Source organism: Nothobranchius furzeri, chromosome 1, assembly GCF_043380555.1.
Source record: "Nothobranchius furzeri strain GRZ-AD chromosome 1, NfurGRZ-RIMD1, whole genome shotgun sequence".
NCBI classification, from domain to species: Eukaryota; Metazoa; Chordata; class Actinopteri; order Cyprinodontiformes; family Nothobranchiidae; genus Nothobranchius; species Nothobranchius furzeri.
In genome coordinates this window covers 34,966,556-34,984,127 of record NC_091741.1, presented here as the reverse complement: position 1 = coordinate 34,984,127, position 17,572 = coordinate 34,966,556, and the positions used below count along the sequence as shown (strand labels likewise).

At 44.1% G+C, this 17,572-nt stretch overlaps 1 protein-coding gene across 1 annotated transcript in view; it reads right to left on the bottom strand.

Annotated features, from left to right (window-relative positions):
- Positions 1-611: 611 nt before the first annotated feature.
- The window catches only part of ntn4 (netrin 4), a 48,956-nt gene continuing 31,995 nt past the window's right edge, over positions 612-17,572 (bottom strand). The window contains exons 4-10 of the mRNA XM_015962450.3: positions 16,993-17,119; positions 16,647-16,832; positions 5,104-5,317; positions 4,875-4,969; positions 4,540-4,608; positions 4,179-4,352; positions 612-1,651 (exon numbers count right to left, since the gene is read on the bottom strand). Coding sequence (XP_015817936.3) covers positions 1,512-1,651; positions 4,179-4,352; positions 4,540-4,608; positions 4,875-4,969; positions 5,104-5,317; positions 16,647-16,832; positions 16,993-17,119 — 1,005 coding nt within the window. The 3' untranslated portion in view covers positions 612-1,511. The remainder of the gene's footprint in view (positions 1,652-4,178; positions 4,353-4,539; positions 4,609-4,874; positions 4,970-5,103; positions 5,318-16,646; positions 16,833-16,992; positions 17,120-17,572) is intronic.

Genomic DNA, 17,572 nt, shown 5'->3' with positions numbered 1-17,572 from the left:
TTGTCAAGAAAGCGTGTTTGTGTCAAATTAAACTGATCACAAAACACAGATTTACTTTCTTTATTTCGTTTTCCTCATCCAACCCCCATAAATCCCTGTGTGTCCTCCTGCAGCACTCCCGAAGGACAACAGGCAAAACAAGACAAAAAAGTCTGATGTGTTGAGTAAAAACTGCTATGTTTAGCATATTTTTAGGTCCGACGTGTTGCTACCAGACGTACAGTGTGAGCAGACAGGTCGCATCCGAGAACTGGGTCGTACAGTGTGAGCACATGACTCGTGAGATCTGCCCTGCGAGGAAGTCGTACAGTTTGAGCTGAAGCTGAGCGCTACGAGTGAAAAAGTCGCACAGTGTCCGCCCGGCTTTAGGCTACTGCCCCCGCGCCCTGACTCTGGATAAGCAGCTGAAAACGGATGGATGGTCCGCAGTAGGTATTAAGTACAAGAACACACGCGCACACACACATGCAATTAAACTGTTGAGGAAACCGTGATCTTTAAATTATCTGCAATGAAGTAAAAAGCAAATAAATGAAGCTATCGTACATCTTTTCTATTGGTGCTTTTTCTGAATTCCTGTTGCAGTAAAAGAAAGTGAGAACAAACATGTATGAGGCCGGATTGATCCTTTAATATTACCAAGAACAAAATAGACACAGCAATGAGCCATAATATTTATATAGATATATACAAATAACACTGAAAGGAAGGAAAAATGTGATTTTTTTCTGAGTTCAGCAGTGAAGCGTAAATATGAGAAGAATCACATTACTTATAAACATCAGATGGTTTCACCCCTACAGAGGAGCTTAAAACTGCACTGAATCTGAACTGTGCTTGAATTATAGTGCTCACTCACTCACTCACTCACACACGCATGCACACACACACACAGTCAGGAAAATACATTCAGGTTTGCAGTAAAACCCATTTTCTCTGATTTCAACACAGACACACCTGGACTGGCTAAGCTTTAACCACCTGTAGTGGCTTGTATGGCTTGTTCAGCGTCGCTCGGGGTGATAAGCACATTGTGTCTGCAGCTAACACACACCACTGCTTCCTTGTGTGTGTGTGTGCGTTCACCGTATAGGGAACACACATCCATCCACCTCGGGAGGTTGTGTCCAACTCGGTTCAGTCTGCGTGTCCATGTTTCTGTTTCAGTCCATCTTAGGCTAAAGTGCTGCACAGGAGGAACAGCTGTTCTCACACACTCAGTATTGGACATAAAGATGAAATCCTTGTGTTTTTTAGCTGCATACTCCTACATGAGGATAGAAGAGTAAATGTTTGCTCTGATGTCAGACACAAATGTCTTAATATGTCCAGAGTGCCTTTCATTTGTGCTGTCCAACATCAACTCTGTCCTCTCACTGAACAAAAGCTGTTCGAAGAGGTCCGATCAGCCCAGGTCAGTCCTCTAAAACCTGCTCCCACAGCAGGCTTCGTGACTCAGAAGGAGTCTCACCAGTCAGGTCACTTGTCCCTCTTGTCTCGTCACTGTTCATCTACCAGTTGCAGTCTTTTTTGAGGAAGGCAAGGACTTTGCGTCCCAAACTGGCTTTCCAGGGCTTGACAAAGCTCTTCATGTTAACCAGGAGGCGACCCTGCTTACGGTCTGAATGACCCGCCACCAAGTACTCCACACCTGAGAAACCAGGACAACGACAATATCAGTTCAGTTTATAGAACCTATTTAAAACTTTAATCATTTGATAAAGTTTCTTTCATTACTTCATATAAAGACATTCTCGTGCACTCCTAGAGCACCAACACGTTCCTTTTGGCAGTAATAAATAAATTCTTTGTATTTTACATTATAAACGTGAGTCTGAGCTAAAAATGCACTGTACAATAACAAAAACAGGTTTTGAGCTATTTTCATTTCATTTGTATAAGTCTTATATATTCTCTAACTTACCAATAAAATCCTCCTAAACAAACATAATTGAAGACTGATGAGCTAGCGGTAGAGACCTGCACTGGAGCCCTAGGCCCGCGGGCTTCGGGCCAACGTAATTACCTCGGACACGGGCCGGGCCGGGCGCCTTTATTTTTAATCGAATTCATGAAAAAAACTAAACACTTGAACGCAGCAGCACCTGCCTGCTTCTCACGCACCCGTTAGCTCAGTTAAGGTGTGTGTGGTCTATAAATGTGCCGATATAAACGAATTCTCAAACTGCTGATTGAAACATGTGCCCCTATTCTAATACGCCATTTTATGTCCACTTTGATGTCAGAAACCATTCGTTTATTCTCATGAAAACGGCAGCATTCTGTTTTTCTGTGAATAAATTCGCTCTGCAGTTAAAAAATACAGCATTCGTTGCTGGTTTTTTCTAACTGGAGAGCACATTTTCAGAGCGGCAGATTAAATTTACAAACGCTACAATAACTGGGGGCGTTTATTTAATCTGCTGCTCTGAAAATGCGCTCTGCAGTTAGAAAATTAGAACACTGCTTTATTTCTAATTGCACAAGAGCGCATTTTCAGAGCAGATTAAATTTACAAACGCATCCCATTAATATGGTGTTCGTAAATTTCATCTGCCGCTCGAAAAATACGCTCTGTTAGAAAAAAGCTGCATTGATGCTGTTTTTCTTTCTTTTTTACTGCAGAACGCTTCTCACAGATAATTAGAACGCTGAGTATTCTGTCACGCTAAAACATTATAAAAGGTTAAAAAAAGTCGGGCTCGGGTCGGGCCAGAGAATCCTGAAAACCTTTCCGGGCCGGGTCGGGCTGGGGCTCCAGCCCCTCGGGCCGGGCCGGACACGGGCTCAGATTTTAGGCCCGCGCAGGGCTCTAGCTAGCGGCCAGCAGTGGCGGCTTCAGAATGTTTTTCTGCAGGTGCTATGAAGGAAGTGGTCATGCGTACCTATTGTTCTCTAAAACACCTTCAACACTAGCAGATACACATGAGTGCACAACACCTCAACAACACCTGAAACAATCATTAATATGCATCATAAACATATGAACAATCGCTGACTTTTCCATGAAATCATAAACACATACAGCCACACAGAAAACCATCTATAGTGTTGCAAGGTTAGCTAACGTTAGCGTTAGCATTTCCAGCGGCAAAACCCTCGACTGCTGTGGCGGTTGAGGGTTGACTTTTTTAAATTTTTTTTCTCCCCTCCTGACTCAATCCTCATATAAACCCTCTGATCTCTATTAAGGTAGCGCGACTCGGGTTGCGAATGACCCCAGTCACCAATTCTTGTCATGTGCCTATGTATGTATGTCTGATCTCAGAATTGTGTGTACCGAAACTCTAATTTCCCTCTGGGATTAATAAAGTATCTTTGAATTTGAACTGAATTGAATTGAATTCATCCAGATCCGTAGGTTGTTGTGGGTCTGAGATCACTTCCAAAGATTCATTCGTTTCTGACTGAACCCGTGGAAACGTGGGCAACAAAAACCGATCCATCTTACCACTAGCTCTACCTTTCACTGTCCTCAGGTGGAAAATGAGGTCAAAGGTTAACATCAATTTCCTGTTTTGGTTTAAGTTTTTACTATCTATATGATAATTTACTGATTATTTTTGTTTTGTATGTTAAATATTATCACATCCACACGTTCAATTAAAATTAAATTGTAAAAAAAAATATCTAATATTTACTTGGGGGTGCAATGACTAATCCAGGGGTAGCTATAGCACCCCCTGGCGCCGCCACTGGCGGCCAGTCTGAGTGCAACTGTATTACTGTTGTCTTAAAACGGCGTCAGTATAAATATTTCACAGGAACACATGCAATAAAACTTTCTAATTGTTTACATTCCTGTCAGTTTAGCATTACATTTCATTATTTTAGCAGAAATCAATCTGAATTCCCTGGATTTGATCCCTGGAAGCAACAGACGTGCTGTATCTAGCTGCTCCTGGTGATGTTTTAAGATGGCAGCAGTTCACCTTAATCTTGGTTATTCTACGACTAACCGTTAGCTTATCAGTCTTACTGGATGAAAAAAGCTATTGTCCAAAGGAAGCCGTCCGTCTACAGTGGTAGTTATATTTAACTTTTACACATAAGTACACCTGAAAATACGCACAAAAATCACAAATTTGTTGTACTTTTATTATTTTCTAAGGAGATAAAGAAAAATCCTGTGTGCATGTGTGTGTGTGTGTGTGTGTGTGTGTGTGTGTGTGTGTGACCTGGGTTAAGAATGGGGCAGGTGCAGCCCCGTGCCGTCCAGGACTCGGGGTAAAGGGTGACTCGGCTTGGCTGTATGTTCAGTTTGGTGTTCTGACTGAGCACCTTTTGAACTTTGACCTCCACCTCAGCATGGCTGCCTTTATCATGGGCTGACAGCACTTTCACCTTTAGCACTGAAGGTCAAAAAGAAAAGGAAAATGTTGGAACAAAACTACACGCTCGAGAGCCACACTTGTCTTGAGACTCTCGTTTTGTCTTTACATCTTTGAACCAGACTCCTAGTCTCGTTCAGGAAACAGAAAAAATGAATTTCTGTGACGATTCCTGTAAAGAAATGGCGTTAGAAGCCTGATATCTTACCGTAAGCATAATTCATGGTGCAGAAGAGTTTACTGTTGGTCAGCAGCTGCTCTTTGCACTCACATTTCTCTGCAGGGAGCAGACACAAGCAACAATGTGTAACATAATCAAATAACGTGTGTGTGTGTGTGTGTGTGTGTGTGTGTGTGTGTGTGTGTGTGTGTGAGGTTTTGTATGTAGCGTCCTGAGAATGTCGTGAATGTGTTCGGTGAGGAATGTGCCTATAAAAGCTGCAGTCACTGGGTGGAGGGGGTGCTGAGAAGAGGAACAGCGTTCACACTCCGGAGACGTTTGTTACCTAGAAGTCTCCAGATGACAGATCTGCCGCGTCTTACCCGAGTAGTGGAGAGCAGAAAACAGTTCATCTGCTCTGAAGATCCTGACGGGTTCACTGGAGTTTACATCCAGGTCGTACTGTTCCAGATCAGAGCTGCAACACCAGAACGTCGCTCACGTTAAAGCGGATAAACCTGGGTGCTAACGGCGTCCGGAGCGCTCTTTACGCTCGTCGTGTTTAGCCTCAATGCTAGCATAAACATGGGAGTACAAAATACCTTCACTCACCCAAACATGCAATGTCCAGTGTATGGGTCACAGTCTCCTGCACAGTCACACGGACGACAGCCGTACTCGTGAAAGCCCCAGTATCCCACCATGCACCTGTCACAGTTCACGCCGCCTACTCCAGGTTTGCAGATGCAGTTTCCATTGGAGGAGTCGCACAGAGCGCCATCAGCCAAGTGAAAAGACACGGAGCCCGATGGGTGACAGCTGCATGCTGAGGAAGAAAAATTATTTTTATCTTGTGTACGTTTAACCAAAAAGCACGTTGCCAAATAGTGCCAGAGCTGTTCCTGTGGCACAACAACTACACGTCAGCAATAAGCAGGGAGTCTAACGGTCGTCTCAGCAGATAATCATCATTTATTTATTGTTTTATACGTCGCTCCATTGTCTGTCTGGTTTTGTTGCAGACAAAGGCGTCTGTCTTTTTCTTATCGAGCAAGTGTTTGTAGTTCTTACTTTACGACGGCAGCTAAACACCTACTGAACACAGATCAAACGGCCTTCTGAAGATCTGCCTGAACACGAGGACCAGCCAACGTCTGTTCAAGAATGAAAACTCAAACTTGTCCATACACTACTAACACCCCCCCCCCACCCCACCCCAGTGCCACCCAATTGTGTGTTGATAGGGTGTTCTTTAAACAACCTCCAAAAACAACATTTTTGCATCCGCGCTGCAGAATACACCCAGGTCTCCACAGGAGAAAAGCATCTGCTGGGACCGAGATGTCAGGCCTGCTGCATGGATCTGTCCTTATCTGGGGGGCAGATAGGGTGCCTGGGGGGGGGGGGGGGGTCATGGGTCGGAGCACCTTCTCTTCTGTTTCGTGACGCAGTGTGACTGGCAGTTAACAGCCTTTAGACCCAGAAGCAGGAATATGGCTTTAAGTTTGAGGAAGCATAAATGCACAGTGGGGTTTGCTTAGTAAAGTGTTGTTTCTGACTGATTTTGTAGAAAACAAAACGGTCAGAACACCACACATTTTTGTGTGATGAGTAAAAAGGTAAAAATTAAATGGGAAAGAAGTCGATAGAAAGTTTATTTAAAGGGCCCCTTCACGCAGAAACGCTGTAATACTTGTTCTTTCAGAAATACTGAAGATCTCTCGGAGTCGCGCCCGCTTACAGATCTTGAAAAAGTGATTTGGTCGGAAAAAAGCAGGTCTCTTCTATTGACCATTTACACCTGGCGTCACGCCACTCATGTGACTGCCCCCTTCGCCATGATGGACGGCAAAGAGACCGTTTATACTCGTAGAAACTCCAGTGAAGCTAGTCAAAACAAGCCAGTTTGTAGCCTTTTATCACTTTTATTGAGTTGATGTGACAGTAAAATGGTTTTAGCTTGCTGCGTGGTCGGCTGCACTAACAGACGAGGACGTAAACTCAACTCGTTTTTTCTTAATAACTCTGATGGAGACTGAGGACGGAGATGAACCGCAGCGATCAATCAAGCGGACTAGCAGGCCTCAGATTAGCAGCGAACGTGTTTTTACCGGGTAAGATTAACGTTCATTTATTCCACGAGGAAGACAGGAACAGGGATAAATGTGATGTGTTTATACTAGATATTGATAATCCTGATGGACGGGTATTTCTCCACGGAGGCTGCGCTCCGTCCACTGTAGTGTAAAGCCAGACAATTATTAACAATATTAAAGCTCCGATGTATGATTACGTGTGTTAAAATGACGTTATTTATTTATTTATATGAGCGTCGTCGTTCAGAGATCTTCTCATTCCAGTGTGAGAGCAGCAGCTGAACCCGGTGACACCACCAGCAACAGAAGCTGGTAGGGATCCGGACTTTTTAACAATCAGCTTTGACGTAAAGTGAAACTCTGCTTACAACATAGTCTAATAAGCTTTGAAAGAAAAGCGTCTGGACTTCTTTGAGTTGCTTGAAGACGTTTCACCTCTCATCCGAGAGGCTTCTTCAGTTCTAAGGTCAAATGGTGGAGAGTCCCAGATTTAAACCCAGTGGGAGGTTCCCCCCCGAAGAGGGAACAAAAGACCCCCTGATGATCTTCTACATAAACACATGAGCCAAGGTGTGAGGGTGGGTGTGGGTCCTATTCAGCCAGAGTTTCGGGTGAGCCCATTGTGAAACCTGGCCCCACCCTATCATGTGAATTCCTGAGGTCAGATGGCCCAGGATATGCGTGGGCATTGAGGCATCTGGGAAGGGATCTCAAAACTGGATTATAGATGGCAGACAGTTGGTGTCGTAAACCACCGCCTCTGTTCAAAGATGGTTGCTCACAGTGGACATAAATGGCTTCCTTTACTCCTCTTTCAAACCATCTGTCCTCTCTGTCCAAAATGTGAACGTTGGCATCCTCGAAAGAGTGACCTTTGTCCTTTAGATGCAAATGAACTGCTGAGTCCTGTCCCGTGGAGGTGGCTCTTCTATGTTGTGCCATGCGCTTGTGAAGTGGCTGTTTGGTTTCTCCGATGTAGAGGTCTGGGCATTCCTCGCTGCACTGTACAGCATACACCACATTGTTTAGTTTGTGTTTAGGAGTTTTGTCTTTCGGGTGAACCAGTTTCTGTCTGAGTGTGTTGCTGGGTCTGAAGTACACTGGTATGTTGTGTTTGGAGAAAACCCTCCTGAGTTTCTCTGATACACCGGCTACATAACTTTATAACATAAAGTTATAAATCCAGAGGGGTGAATTTAGGCAAAGTCAGCAACATGTTTACATCGGTGAACAGCTGCAGAGAGAACGTAAGCTAATGTTGCTAAGCTAGTTAGCATACCGCTCTCTATGAGCCCTCGCTAGACGCGCTACTTCTTCTGATAACTGAACTGGGCATGGACTAGTTGAAGGAACGCTGGAGGAGTTTTGTTTTTGTTTTGATCGCAAAAACAGTTTCAGGCTCTACTTTTCCCTTTGTTTAGTACTCGTGTCGCTCACTGTTTACATGCTGGTGGACCCACGTGATTAGGTGACGTCGGTGCAAAGGGTCAATATCACAGGGAAAATTGTTGTCATGGCCCCTCCCGCCATGGTTTCTCTACTAGCATTTTGGCTAGTAGAAGCTAACTGTTAGCAACTCCAAAACTGTGTTAGCTGTGCAGATAAAATCAACTTTGTATTTTTTTTACCCAAGAAAAATATGTTTTACAGCAATCTGAGTTTTGAGTTAGCCAATCAGAAGAAAGATATTTGCATATAATGAATATTAATGAGAAAGACTTCAAACAGAAGTAACAGGGTTAGGGTTCCCACAGAAAACGACTCACAAGGCATCCATTCCTTCTAGAAACCACAGCAGATTTTTTAAAAAACAAGCAAATGATTTATGGAAAATTTCTACATAAAACAAACATTATTAGTATAAACTTTCCAAAATCTGACCTTCGTGCTTTGGTTTCTAAAACAACATCACTCGAATCTTTCTGAAAATCCAGACGGACAATCATTTGAACCATCCAGGAGTAGAAAGATAAGATAAGCCGTATCAGAAGACCAAGCTGTACAGTGTCCATAAACTCATAAAGATACAGCGCGTGCACACAAGGCGATGCCTGTTCTTCAGCGAGGAGCCTGTAAATGAATGACAGAGCTTGCGGCTCCGCCTCGATTCCCCGTAAACCCAGGACACGTGCGTTTGACTGCGTTTGCATTTTTCAGAGACAGTTTATGAGAACGTGGATGAGAAACTTCACGACTCCGGTGGTAAATACGCGTCCGTCTAGAATAGCTGTCAGCTACAAGAGCTTAGACAACGACAACTTTATGAGCAGAAACATGACAAGGCACCGGCCTGAACAGCCAGCAGAGATGATGATCTCCACCCACACCTAAACACGCACTGTAACCCTACCTTCTATTAATCTGTTTGGGTGTGCAAACGACATGAGAGCTTTTTTTTTCATGGCCCCTGAGAGGTTGGTATGAAAAAAATTTTCCTCACAACGGAGGGAAATTCCTCTTTTGTCAGTGAGAGTCTGCAGTCTGATTTCACAACCTCTACCTTCATCTCAGGGGTACTCCAAGAATTCCTTCGGTCCCCCCTCCCACATCATTCAGCCATCAGTGAGGCTCACTATCTGTGATATTTAACACCCAGGTGAGACCTCAGTTGTAACAAAAATGCACAACGCCTAACCCGATCCCTGGAAGTCAAACCTCACATGATTGAAGGTTTCTGTGACTATATCAGATTGGGGGTACCAGAAAACACCCGGGGGCTGCAGGTTCAAGTGCAACACATCACTACGACATTGGATGTGCTACTACTAGTTTACACATTTAATTATAGATTCACTAGGATAAATACTATACAGTAATCCCTCATTTATTGCGGTAGATGCGTTCCAGACCTGGCCGCGATAGGAAGTAGGGACTCCCAGCATGCCCCTCGCGGGGATTCCCTCCACGTCGCACCTACGTCACAAACCGCGGCTATAAACGGAAGTCGCCTTTCCAGCTCACCACTCGGTCATCGTTTCTTCAGATTCATGATCAGAGTTTCCAACCTACCGATCAATCCCACGAACTATCAGCTCATAGTAAGTTATCTTACTTACTTCTGGAAAGCCCGGCATTTCCGTGTCACTTCGTTGACGCTCGAACGCTCGGGGGTTTCCTAGATTAAATCGTGAGCCGGCGTTTCACCGACGCTATCACTCCCGCGTCTGTGAAACCACGCTCCCTACAAGCTCCACTCCCGAATCCAGCCGACCTGTCTGACATACAGTACTATATTGAATTATCGTATGATCACATTCTCTTTTTGTGGGTAAAACTCAAGAAAAAAAAATTTTTTACTTGGTTTTTTTAGTTTTATTATAAAAAGTGCATTTTATGATGAAATTGATGAAAAAAAAACAAGAATTTCTTGATATTTTGCATAGAAAAATACCGCGAATCAGTGAAAAATACCGCGAATCTGCGAATTCCCCCTGAAAAATGCTCCAAAGAAAAAATCCGCGAAGCAGCGAATCCGTGATGAACGAACCGCGAAGTAGCGAGGGATTACTGTATATAGTTTATCTCTCACCAAATAGAATATTTACTAAGAAATCACAATGTAAACATAGAAACACTACTTGGTGTGTGTGTGTGTGTGGGGGGGGGGGGGTAAAAGGGAGTTTTCCTCTCCACTGTCGCTGCATGCTTGCTTAGTATGAGGATTGCTGTAAAGACTCTGACACTAGTCAGTGACTTGATGCAACCTGCTGGGTTCCTTATATAGGAAACTTTTTACTGATTGGCTTAATGAACTGACCTGAATTGGAATGTTTATTATGTGAAGGTCCTTGAGACGACTCGTCATGACTTGGCGCTTTATAAATAAACTTGAATTGAATACTAAGCACAGTAAAGGCTGCTTTGTTCATGAAAGGTCATCGCTGCATGTGTGAAGGGGTAAAGACTTGTTTGTAATTAATACAGAATCATTGTTAAATTACATTAATGGCCTATATGGCCTGTGTTTGATGATGCATGATGCATTAGGATGGTGTGCCACTGGGTTGACTGTTAACAAGAAGCTTTTAGAAGAGATGATTCCAGTTGGAATCAGGGGGCGGTAGTAACTCAGGAGGTAGAGCTCCAGTAGTCGGAGGGCTGTAGGATCGATCCCAGGAGAGAATGCTGCTGTTGTGCCCTTAGGCAAAACACTTAACCCTCCCTGCCTGCTGGTGATGGTCAGAGGAACCGGTGGCACCCGTGCTTGGAAGGCTCCCCTCCATCAGTGCATCTCAGGGCAGCTGTGGCTACACTGTGGCTCATCACTGTCAGTGTGTGAATGTATGTGTGAATGGGTGAATGATACACTGTAGTGTAAAGCACTTTGGAGTCCTCGGACTCTGAAAGGAGCTACACAAGTGTGGGTCCTTTTCATTTATCGATCCCGGCTCCTGGCAGATAGGCTGCAGCAGTTTCCATAGTAGAATTCAAACTTCACTTAAACCTTCTCAGTAGGATGGTGGCAGAGTGATTAATAACATAATTCGGTCAGCTTACTTCCATCTACGTTCCATAAACCGTCTCCGTCCCTCACTGACCCCTCACACTGCCGCCATTCTCGTCCACAGCCTCGTCACCTCCCGTCTCGACTATTGCAATTCACTTCTTTATGGTCTCCCCAACAAACTCCTTCATAAACTGCAACTGGTCCAGAATTCAGCAGCCCGTATTATCACCAGAACCCCTTCCTTTCACCACATCACCCCGGTTCTCCAGCAGCTTCACTGGCTCCCAGTTAAATTCAGGTCCATCTTCAAAATTCTCCTCCATACCTTCAAAGCAATCCACAACCTTTCTCCTCCATATATCTCAGACCTTATAAGTATTCACACCCCATCCCGTTCTCTCAGATCTTCTTCTTCCATCCATCTTGTGGTTCCTTCTGCCCGTCTTGCTACCACGGGGAGCAGAGCTTTCAGCCACTCTGCTCCCCGTCTCTGGAACTCACGTCCCCCAGACATCAGGAACATCAACAGTTTTACCCTTTTCAAAACAAAACTCAAGACATATGTTTAAATCTGCCTACAACCTCTGATTTTATTGAACTGTTTCTCTCTGTTTTTTCTTCTTTGGGTTTTATTATTGTTTTATTGTATTTTATTAAGTGTTTTCTGTCAAGTGACCTTGGGTGTTCTGAAAGGCGCTTTTAAATAAAATGTATTATTATTATAAGTGCCCGCCACGTAACCGGAGGGTTGCAGGTTTGAGCCCCATGTGTTGCAGTTGTTGTGTCCTTGGGCAAGACACTTAACTTGCCTTGCCTGCTGCTGGTGGTGGTCGGAAGGACCGGTGGCACCCGTGTTCGGCAGCCTCGCTTCTGTCAGTTTGCCCCAGGGCAGCTGTGGCTACGATGTAGCTCATCCCCACTGGCATGTGAATGGGTGAAGGACTGATTGTGTTGTGAAGCACCTTAGGGGGTTGGCGAACCCTTGAAAGTGCTATACAAATACTGGCCATTTACTATTTACCACATCAAGTTGATACATACACGCTAAATTATTTTCTCACAATTTAGGCACAAAATGTCTTTTTACGCCTCAGTTTCTTTGAGCTCGGTTGACATGGCAGGATTTTTAAATGGCGGTGTCACAAAATCATGTATGTCCTAGTTTTGGTGTGTGATGTGCTGCAACGCGGTTAAAACTGCACATGAACTGATATCACACACAGCTTAGGGTCAGACAGGAATCCTTGTAAGGTCAAACGCGACTTCAGAGGGAACAAAAATGGTGGAGCAGCAGCGTGCACTCAGCTTCTGACTCGTTACTTTCTGATTGGCCACAGGTCCTTTAAATCGGACCGAGACAAACCAACATGTTTGAAAACCCCGATTTATGATCTGAGCTGGTGCTTCTCAGCAGACACCACACACGGCAGGGATATCTGATCTAATTGTCTTTAGAGCCATTACGGTAATCTGTCCTTGCGATTGTTGGAGAGGGCGAATCGGGTGAAAACTTGTCACAATTAGACCAAAGGTGACGGATCATCTGCTGCTGTGGCCCTCAGACTCTGGACCCCCCCCCCCGAGCCTGAGATCAGTGGACCCAGTGGTCTCCTTTAAAAAGCAGCTGAAGACTCACCTGTTCAGGCTTGATTTGATGTGACCTTCATCATCACCCTCTCCTTGTTCTCTTCTAATTCCACCGTTCCCAGGATCCATTTATTTCCCTCTTTCCTTTTATTTTCTTTACATTATTTTTCTTTTCTCATTTGAAACGTGTTTTTAATCGTTGAAAAATATTTTTATACTTTAATTTTTTTGTTTTTGTTTTTTTTAAGCACCTAGTGATTTTTATCTTGGAGGCGGTTTCTAAAAGATCATCATCATCATCTTCTTCTGCAATTGCAGAAGCTCTCCGAAAGTTGCCTTGCATTTCTTACCGTCCTGGGAACTAAATTGTGAAACGTTCCGGATTCCAGACTCCCAACAACTCAGTGACCATTTTAAAATATTTGTCTTGCAAGTTTCTTAAAACAAAATTAAAACACACGAAAGTTAGTCGCTTTAGTTTCTGAGAAAAACAAGAACCGGTGCAAAAATGTTCAGACGTTTAGTAACATGAATGTTGTTCACATCCTGTTGCAGCCTGTGGACCATTCCCATCTGTACCGGGTCGGCCCCAGCCTGGCCCGGTTCAGATGGGAATGGTCCACTGGTGAGGCACAGGGTGCTGGATTTTCTTACTTTACCACTAAGAATAATTATTTTCCCAGAAGTTGGACATTTTCTGCCTTTGTTTCCATTTAATCACGACTTCAGGCTCCGTGTCCTGATACCCTCTGACTGGAGCGCACACTCAACACTAACACTCTTACCGTATTTTCTGGACTATAAGTCACACTTTTTTTTATAGTCTGGCTGGTCCTGCGACTTATATACCAAATTACGTATACCGTGCTGCTGCGGGTCGGCTCCGGTCCAGGTTTCGGCTCCTCTGCCCCGCCGGGAGGGTTTCAAACACCGCCATCACCCGCTGCAGCCTGTGGCGGGGTGCTGCGGGCGCTCTCCCCGCCCGCTGGGAGGGTTTCAAACACCGCCATCCTCTGCTGGAGACCGTGGCGCGCTGCTGCGCCCTGATTGTTTATTCTGTTATTGTTACCGGTACTTGTCTTGCAGTGTGAAATGCTTGTTCTCACATTTTGTAAGATTGTTCTGGAAATGATTTAGAAATTATTATTCAAAATATGGTTTGTGAGATGTCTAAACTTAAGAAGTGGTTTAATGACAATAAATTATTTCTCAATTGGAATAAAACAAAATTCATGGTTTTTGGTAACAGAAAAATAATGATTTAGTTACGTTGTCTATTGATGGTTTTTTAAGTGATAGAGTAAATGAAGTCAGATTCTTAGGGGTTCTCTTGGACCATAAACTTACTTGGAAATCCCGTATAAAATATATAAAACAAAAAATATCTAAAAGTATTGGAATTTTAAACAAAGTCAAAAGTATTCTAGAAATTTCAACGCTTCAGACATTATATATTCATTTATCTTACCATACTTAACTTATTGTAGGTATTGAGGTTTGGGGCAATACATATAAAACAAACACTAATCCTTTGTTTCTGTTACAGAAGAAAGTTCTGCGAATTCTATATAAAGCAAATCCGAGAGAACATACTAACAAATATTTTGTTCTATCTAAAATTATGAAATTCAAAGACTTAATTAACTTGAAAATTTTACTAATTATGTTTGAGGCTAGAAATAAGTTACTACCAACTAATCTACAAAGGTTCTTTGTTTTGATCCCAAAAAATGATAAGAGTAGAAAGAAACCAGAGTTTAAAAGGCTATTTGTTCGTACTACATTAAAGCAAATGTGTATTTCAATACATGGTGTGAAATTATGGAATAACCTGGATGATGAATTAAAAAATGTACAACTACTGATCAATTCAATAAAATGCATAAAGATAAAATGCTAAAATCGTGTGATTTGGTGGGTTGAGGATGGAGGATTAATGTTTTAGTAGTGATATTATTTGTGGAAGTAAGAGAGCGGTTTATTTTTTGTGTATAAGGCTATTTTGTACTTTTTGTTATTTATCTCGTCTTGGTTAAAGGGTGTAGGTCATATAAGATTTTTTCTTCTTCCTCCCCCTATTTCACTCGAATGCTTAAGGTTGGTTTATGCTTGACGCGTCCGCGAGATCCGCACGGCTCCGCGTGGAAAATTGCGTCATTTTAACAACCGCGCCCCTCCACCGCGCCTCCGCACGGCCCAGAATTTCCGCAACGCGCACCTTGGAAATTTTCTAACCACGCGGACAGACGCGGAAAAACATGGCGGACCGGCAAGAACTAGTACGGCAGAGGTTCGTAAATACAGACATTTGTATGATTCAGCTCTCAGAGATCACCGTGATCAACATGTTGTTAATAATTCTTAAAGAGAAATAGCTCGCACTGTCGGAAAAGACGAGAACGCTGTTAAAAATGCTGGAATGCCATGTTGTAAACAGTAATTTCTACTTCTACTATGGTGTAGTGTTGGATGCATGCCGTAGAGCTCCATGCTGCCCCCTACAGTTTGGGAGAATATTGGCTCACCGCAGAGACAAGCCGCATGAACCATAAACGCTGCGAGTTGTGAAGCGCGTTCCATCCGCGAGCCGCATCACCGTGCGGAAAGTGAATGCGTCAAGCATAAACCAAGTTTAATATTCTGGTTGGCAATTGTATTCTGATTTGAAGTTTGTATATTTAAATTTTGAGTGAAATAAAATTATTGAATTGAATAGAAATTATTTTCTTCTTCATTATAAATTTTATGGCAGGTGCGACTCACACTCCGTAAAGTACGGTACTTGTTTATTCACTTTTCTGTTGTTGTTTCCTTGTTTACCAGCAGCAGAGCTGAAACTCCTTTACTGTTATCTCGTTTTGTATCCTTTACGCCGTCTTGAATGTCAGGTTTTGACGTAAATTTTCCTTTTTGCATCTTTACTATTTACAAACATTTGTTGGGAGGGTTTTTGCACATAGAGGTACAGAACTCACCAGAGTAGAGGTGAATTCTGCACTGGAAGTAAAATAAAATAGATTTATTTTTTTCTACTGGAAGGCAGAATCACGTGACAAAGAAAAGGTTTGGATATCATCTGTGACGCATGCAGACTTCAGGATTTTCAGCGCGATATCAGATCCTGTGTTTGTAATCTGGGGATGCTCGACTGTTCAGAAGTCAGTGAGATATACAGAACACGCATGAGCATAAACAAGATGAGCTCACCGGGCCACATCTGGCTCATAATCAGAAGGAGACTGTAACTGCTGCTCTGTTTATGGATGATTATCTTGTGTTTATGTAAAAGTCACCTCATCAGGAAAACACACACACACACACACACACACACACACACACACCTGAGGAAGCTCAGACATTTACGTCTCCTCACAACCAAAGTTTTGTAACGAGCCTCGAGTCAAGACAGAGGAATGCCACCATCTGATGATCAACTACGATGTAAACCATGGGTAGAGTGTGGACTGTCTGCTGCGTCACACACACACACACACACACACACACACGCACGCACGCACGCACGCACACACACACACACACGCACGCACGCACGCACGCACGCGCACGCACGCACGCACGCACGCGCGCGCACACGCACACGCACACGCACACACACGCACGCACACACACACACACACACACACACACACACACACACACACACACACACACACAGGATTCAGCGTCATGCAGCACGTCTCGGCTTGTGATTTCTGTCTCCAGCATTCCATGTTGGAGTGAGAGAGCCGTGCCAGTGTGGTGTGTATGAGGTTAATGTTTTCATTCACACCAGCAACAGTGAGGGGGTGATTAATCATGCTGACTAATCCTCAACAGTGTTTTACACAATTAAGTTTTAGGTTCAAGGTGTCATTTCCTTCTAATGTGTGCACTATTTATGCTAAATCTGATGAAGTTTCTGAGCCTGCCTTGCATAAACTCACACTGCTTAATCATATTTGATCAGTAAAGCCTCTTCTTCTGCCTACCGGCCAGCATTTACAGCGTGTGTGAGCGAGTCTTACGTCTGCAGGAGTCAGGAGCGGTGTGGGGCCGCTGGGGGTCTCTGTAGAAGCCGGCTTTGCAGTTCTGACACTGGCGCCCTTCAGTGTTGTGCAGACACTCACACACACCTCCGCTTCGTTGGCCAGACTCGCGCCACGCCGTCCAGTCAAAACGACAGCTCTGGGAGTGTCCGTTACACTTGCACTCTGGTGCGTGACGGAAGAAATCATCAAATCAGGAGCTGCTTGGTCCAAACGTCCTCTAAAAGTTGCATCTTAGTCTTTTTAACAGAAATAAATGCAATGCCTCCACGGCGAAGGAAGACCATGTTTGAGGAGTTTCTTGGTGCGTTATAGATCGACTCACTCAGACATTCGTGCGGCGCTCCCGTCAGTCCGTCAGCAGGCTGCCAGGGCCGGTCGTTGTATAACGAAGCACAGCGCTCGCAGTGATCTCCTGCAGTGTTGTGTCTGCACACACACTTCCCATGAACCTGAAAACAAGAGAAAAGGCTTGTTAAGAGCAGGCAATGTGATAAGTGGAGGCATCCGTGAGCCTGTCACCTGCTCTAGACCTTCCCTTTACTGTGTTTCCTCTAGTTTTACCGCCACAAACAAGAGCAAAGCGGAGCATAATAAAAACAGAAAAAGCAACAACTCATTTATTTTGAGTTTTGTTTCATAATAATGCATTGAACTTATATAGCGCTTTTCTAGACCCCCAAAGACGCTTTCACACACTCTCACGTTCACACACTGCTAGTGATGGTAAGCAACTTGTAGCCACAGCCGCCCTGGGGAGGTCTGACAGAGGCGAGGCTGCCATTTGGCGCCGTCGGCCCCTCTGACCACCACCAACACAGGCAAGTTGGGTGAAGTGTCTTGCCCAAGGACGCAACAGCAGGATACCCGTGGCGGGAGCTGGAACCGCACCCATGACCCTCCGA